The 6000-nt window shown below is 44.1% G+C and overlaps 1 protein-coding gene across 2 annotated transcripts in view; it reads left to right on the forward strand.

Moving 5' to 3' along the window:
* HTR2C (5-hydroxytryptamine receptor 2C) overlaps nt 1–5994 on the forward strand; it is a 71660-nt gene extending 65666 nt beyond the window's left edge. For both annotated transcript variants that reach the window (XM_031554613.1, XM_031554614.1), the window contains one exon: nt 2389–5994. In XM_031554613.1, the coding sequence (XP_031410473.1) occupies nt 2389–3221 (833 nt within the window). In that variant the 3' untranslated portion in view covers nt 3222–5994. The remainder of the gene's footprint in view (nt 1–2388) is intronic.
* The last annotated feature ends 6 nt before the right edge of the window (nt 5995–6000 follow it).

Below are 6000 nucleotides of genomic sequence, written 5' to 3' on the forward strand. Positions count from 1 at the left end.
TTTTAAATCCCACTTTGTTATGAAGGAGGTGGCAGGCATTTTCCCATTACAGCTGCTACCTCCTTGTTCCCTGTGGTCAGTGCTGGGGAATCTCATGCTCACACAGAGATTATTTAGAATGCCATCAGGACTCCTGACTTGTATATACTTGTCATACCCCAGAACTAGATCGTTCTTCCTGAATGTAATTTATGTGTTTGACCACGAGGTGAAATCTCATTTCCTTTGATGAAAGCAATAACACTAAATTCTATGATGAATACTTCATGAATAAGCCTGTATTCCTTTCTATGGTTTGTTTCAAGGGATATGTGTTTTACAAGACTCTAAAGTATAAAGCTACCCATGTAAATACAATCCCAGCATAATGTCATTCATTAAAATCAGATTTCTTCTTTGTGCAAAGGCTGTTTTGTCCACCTCCCACTGTTTTTGAGATGTCTGGTATTTGATGGAGCCAAAGCATCAGAAAGAGGCATTTAACAATAAAAAGTCAGTGTCGTGATTGGCTGAAGGTTATTTCAGTTACAGACTTGGTACAGGCAAGTTAAAAGATGTATTGGAGAGGCAGCAAGTACCTTGCTAAGGGTGAGCTGATAAGCACTAGTGGGATTATCACTTGGGTTAAAGGAGCGCGTGCTGTAATCACAGGAGGCATTTATATTTATTACTTTTCCAGAAGAAATTCCTTCACTGAGTTACTGGCAAATGGCAATTATATGGTAATGACAGATTGCAGATGTATTCTTCAGAATCTTGGAAAACACTTAGCTGGAATGGGAAAAATGCCCTGGTTAATAACTTTAGCATGTTACTCTCTCTCTTTAGAAATTCAGACTCCCAGAGGAATAGCTGTAAGACTTGTGCTGCTCACAGCTATCCCAGAAAAGCCATCCAGGCACAGCAGTGACCTCAACATCAGTTATTGCTGGGGAGAAGGAAGAGCATGGCCAGTCCTACAGATATGTGTAGAAGGAGAGCCCATGGCCAGGCAGGAGCTATGGGAGAAGCAATGGGGGAACAAGAACCATTCTGCTTCTCCTTTGAAAGTGCAGAGAGGAATTTGTAAAGAAATGGAGAAAGATAATCAAAGGTATAAAATGAGGATAAAGTAATAGGAAAGCATTCTTCGCTTCTAAAAGGGATGTTAGAAGGTAGAGATGATATAGGTCTATAAAATCACTGAGGAGGTGGAAAAGGTGACCAGAGAGTGATTTTCATCATTTCTCACAGAAGAGAAACTGTGGGGAGCGAAAGGAAATTACCAAGTTTAAAGTTTAAGTTATCATTTGCTCACATGGCAAGCAGTAGTGGAACTGATTGGCACTACACATTGTGAAGGTACAAATGGGATCGAGAATTCGCAGAAGGCAGGTCTCTCAAAGCTGTAATGCCAAGTGCTGCTCCATTTTGTACCACGGCCATCACATCTGTTGATTGCCAAAGACACAAGGCAGGGCTGAGTGAGCCATGATGGTCTAGCTAGATCTGGCTTCCGTGTCTCTTCTGACATGTACATAGGTAAAGAGATTCCAAAACATTTTGTTGTTGCTTCTGGCTATGTGCAGACAGATTTCCTTGGAAGACTTCAAGTCTATTCTGGTGTAGGACTGAGATCCCACGTGCCAAAGAGCTCAGCAGCATGGACACAGCTGTCTGCAGAGACCCTCTAGGCAGGGCTCCTCCTGCTGCTCCAGGACTGCCTGATGTCCTGAAATCCAGGACAAACCAGCTGTGCCTTTGGTAGGAATAGAAGTAGGGTTGCTTGTGGTACTTATCAGTTTCATGCTGTTTGTGGATGAATGCCTGGGCAGGCAGGGCATGCAGGGATCACCCTCTGCTTGCACCCCAGTAAGGACCCAGAAAGCTAGGAGCTTTTCTTCCAGATGTCCATGTTGCCATGGTAAAAGTAGCCACTTTTCTATCAGGATTATTTTAATGTCTTAACCAAACGTGCTTCCAATTCTTCATTCTTTTGCATTTTGATCATTTTCTTTTGTAATATTCACTAATATCTACTCTATGCCTGTGATTTCAAAAGGCCCCAAAGCCGCGGCCGGCTGTGACACAGCAATGGAATGACTGCCTTTTCTACACCAACGAAGACTAGAAACAGTGCTTGTCAGATCAGTTGTGTTGGTTTTGCTGTGTTGCTGTAGGGCACAGCGAAGTTGTAATTGCTCCCAGTGAAGGGTGCTCACGCCCTGGAGCTGCACTCTGTGGGGTGTTGTTACATGAGGCTTGTCCTTCCATGTGGAAGTAATAACTTCTCTTTCAGGCAGGCTTAGGCAGTGGGCTAAATGCATGCAGGATGTGCACCTTCTGTGCTCCCTCTTTGGAGTCCTTCCTGTCCTGTTAACCATCTCTTTTTCGTTCTCGTTCTTCTAGGGATATCTATGCCCATTCCAGTCATTGGTTTGCAGGATGACTCCAGAGTGTTCATCAATGGGACCTGCGTCCTCAATGATGAGAACTTTGTCCTCATTGGGTCTTTCATGGCGTTCTTCATCCCTCTCATCATCATGGTGATCACATATTGCCTGACCGTCCAGGTGCTGCAGAGACAGGCCACAGTGTTCATGTGTGGAGAGGTGCCCAAGCAGAGGAGAAGCAGCGTGAACTGCCTCAAGAAAGAAAACAACACAGAGCACATTTCGATGCTTCACAACCACGAAGGGGCATCGCATTTGAACTCTCCTGTGAGTAAGGAGGCAGTGCTTTTTCGGAAAGGAACTATGCAGTCCATCAACAATGAGCGAAGAGCCTCCAAGGTCCTGGGCATCGTTTTCTTTTTGTTTCTCATCATGTGGTGCCCATTTTTCATCACTAACGTCATGTCCGTCCTTTGCAAGGAAGCCTGCGACAAAGACCTCTTGAGCGAACTCCTCGACGTGTTTGTTTGGGTGGGGTATGTTTGCTCAGGGGTTAATCCCCTCGTATACACACTCTTCAATAAAACCTACCGCAGGGCTTTCTCCAGTTATATCCGCTGCCAATACAAGACCAGCAAAAAATCAGCACTGCGACAGAATCAGTGTCTGAATGTTGCTTCAACAGCTTTATACGGGAAAGATCTGACTTTAACTAGTTATCGAAACGGCAATGAGCTCAACAGCGTGGAACTCGATGAAGCTGAGGAGGGCCTTGAAATGCAACCAGGGACTTCAGAGCTCTCCATAAACAGCTGTAATGTTGTGAGCGAAAGGGTGAGCTGTGTGTAAGGGTGGCTCACACACCTTTGGCTACGGGCTATCTGTGGCCAAAATGTATTGTATAAAAATGTAAGCGTTGGTCAATGGACGATGTAAATACTGCATTCTGAACAAAGATTTTTTTTAAGGAGAAAAAAAAAAAAAAAAGAGATTTGTCTTTCCAGTCCAGTACTTAAAATCATATATATTAATATACTGCAGTGAAGTTTAAGGTTCTATATTTACTGTTAATACTAGATCAGATCTAGTTACTTTGCATATGTCATGGACAAAATGTTTGAATTCTTCTTCCAGTGCATGAACAAAAATGCTGAATATTTATCTCAGGTGGCATTTGCTGGAGTCCAGAATGGCACGTTAATAGTTATATATCAAATACATGCTATTAGACTTGGTCAGTATAACTTTCTTTTTCAAGTTGACAGTAAATATATACTTTAAATCCTCACCCCTATTTGTGCCGTGTAAAGAGTGTACAGAAACCTGGCAGAGACAGCACGAGAGCTGTAGGCAGCTGGCCAGATGTGTCGTGGTAAGGGTCGTGGCTCACTTGCATCCCGGGGCAACGTCTCACTTCTAGGGACCATCCTGCTGCTTCCTCTCCATTCACCACTTTGATCCTAGATTGGGAGTGTGTTTCTGGTGTGGTGCTGGGATCGCTTGCAGACTTGGAGGAGAAGCATGAGAAAGAGAGCCAACTTGTTATCTGCTTTAACCATTTTAAAAATGGAGGGTGTCAGATTTGTAAAATGCCCTCACCTGTTCTTGTAGACACCCATGTGCTCCTGGATGGGGGAAGCAGTACTCAGAATGGCTGGCGCTGCCTTCAGAGGACTGTTTGGATGATCAGGTCATTGGTTGACCTGGAGAGGAGAGCTCTGGCTTTGAGAGAGCTCACCTTCTCCTTCCCCTCACTTCTTTAGCTTGTTTTGCATTTGCTTTTATTTTCCAAAGACAGGGATGTGCAGTGCTGGGGGTAAAACAATGCATTGGATGTAGAGCAAAATGTACTGTGCTCTTGGCACAGGTCGGGAGGAGGCTGCGGGGTGAGGGATGCTCTTCCCCAGGGGATGCTCAGGAGAGTGGCATAAATGAGGATCCCTTTTTTCCCCTGACTTGGGAGGGGTGTGCAGAGCTGGACAGAGTATGTGGCTGAAAGTTTGCTATAGTTCAGTAACAAACTATGACCAGGGACAGAAAGGAAGCAGACAAGGAATTACAACTTGGAACATGTCTATATGGAAGATTAATCTGGATTATCTGTTCGGTTTGATTTACTCAATTTCACCCCCAAAGTAAATTATCCTATATCATGTTAAAGCCACTTATATCTTAATGAAAACATCCACGTCGTGTTTTAATGCAATTGAAGTAATCTGCTTTTAATTCACACCATAAGCAATTGGAATTAATTCCTCTCTGTGCTCCTGTGTAGACAAACCCCGAAAGGCAGCAACACGTCCTTCTGGCACAGTGCCTCTGGGCGATGCCCCTTGTGCAGTTTGCCTTGTGCAGGGTGCTGTGTGATGCCAGATCTAACCCGTAATGGTTTTACATCTTCATTAACTAACACACAAATGCTGCGGTCATCCATCTAACATGGATGTATTTAGCACTGCTAACAGCCTCTGCCCATGAAATTCCTCAGAACAAGAAGCTCACACGAGGCATGGATAGGTTGCATTTTACTGATGTGAACTGCTTGCACTCTAAGCTTGCTGTGGTCATCCCTCCAGAACCCGAGTGAAGGAGAAACACATCATTCTGAAAGCACACTGGTGCAATGTAGTGCTGTTGCTTTGCTGTGCACAGCAACAACCTGGCTGAGGCAGGTTGCATCTGCTGCTGGTTTGTGTCTAGCTTGATTCGGTGAAGCTGCTGGCCCTCTCTTGTCCTTCATTCCATCCTGTGCAAAATCTGTAGTACTTCCATGCAGGCAGGCGAGGTATCCGAGCAAGGTGCATGGTGTGTGTGCTGGTCTGCTGATGCTGGTGCTGGTTGGATGCTTGAGAATGCACCCTGCCTGTCCAAAAAGGTCTGTAACCCACGGGAAAAGCACTGTCCAGAGACACACGGCTTGTGCCTTCGATGACCGCCCTTTGTTCTGTGTCAGATTTGGATTTGGTACAGAAAAATCAGAAAGATCGCATTGCTTTCAAAATTCTACTTTTATTTTTTCCTTGGGTGAATTCATAGCTCGTCTTTTACAGCCATATATGTGTCTGTGTGTATATATGTGCGTGTACATATATATATGCATATATATATAGAAGCCAAGCAGACATGGAAAGCATTTAGCAATAAGTTGAAATTCAGTAGCTTCTAGCACTCGTGTGAATAGCTCATTGGCCACAGCATCCTCCAACTTGTACCACACAAAGGCGTTCTCTTTGCATAGGAGCCTTCACGTCTTACCTCTGCCAGTTCTGTTGTCTGGGCAAAAAGGGCACCCGCTCTATTTGGATGTAAATAACGAGACCTGAACTGAGAATTTACAGAGTTTTTATAAATGTTTTTAAAATAATTCAGCACTGGGACTGTAAATATGTCGAGCGTTGCTACTCAGCTGGACCCGTTCTGATGGATGTTCTTCTCCAGATAACCAGACAAGGGGACTGCCTTATAGCCTGTGTTATCTCCCTGCCAGGGGCTGATAACATTTTTGGGAATGATTAAACACTGTCTCTTACCCAACTTCCTTTGGGTCATTCACATCAGGGTTTTGTGATGCTGCTATTAATTTATTAAAGAAAGATTGTTGGTTTAATCACTCTTTTTTTTTTCTTTT

This window comes from Meleagris gallopavo, chromosome 9, assembly GCF_000146605.3.
Source record: "Meleagris gallopavo isolate NT-WF06-2002-E0010 breed Aviagen turkey brand Nicholas breeding stock chromosome 9, Turkey_5.1, whole genome shotgun sequence".
Classification (NCBI taxonomy): Eukaryota; Metazoa; Chordata; class Aves; order Galliformes; family Phasianidae; genus Meleagris; species Meleagris gallopavo.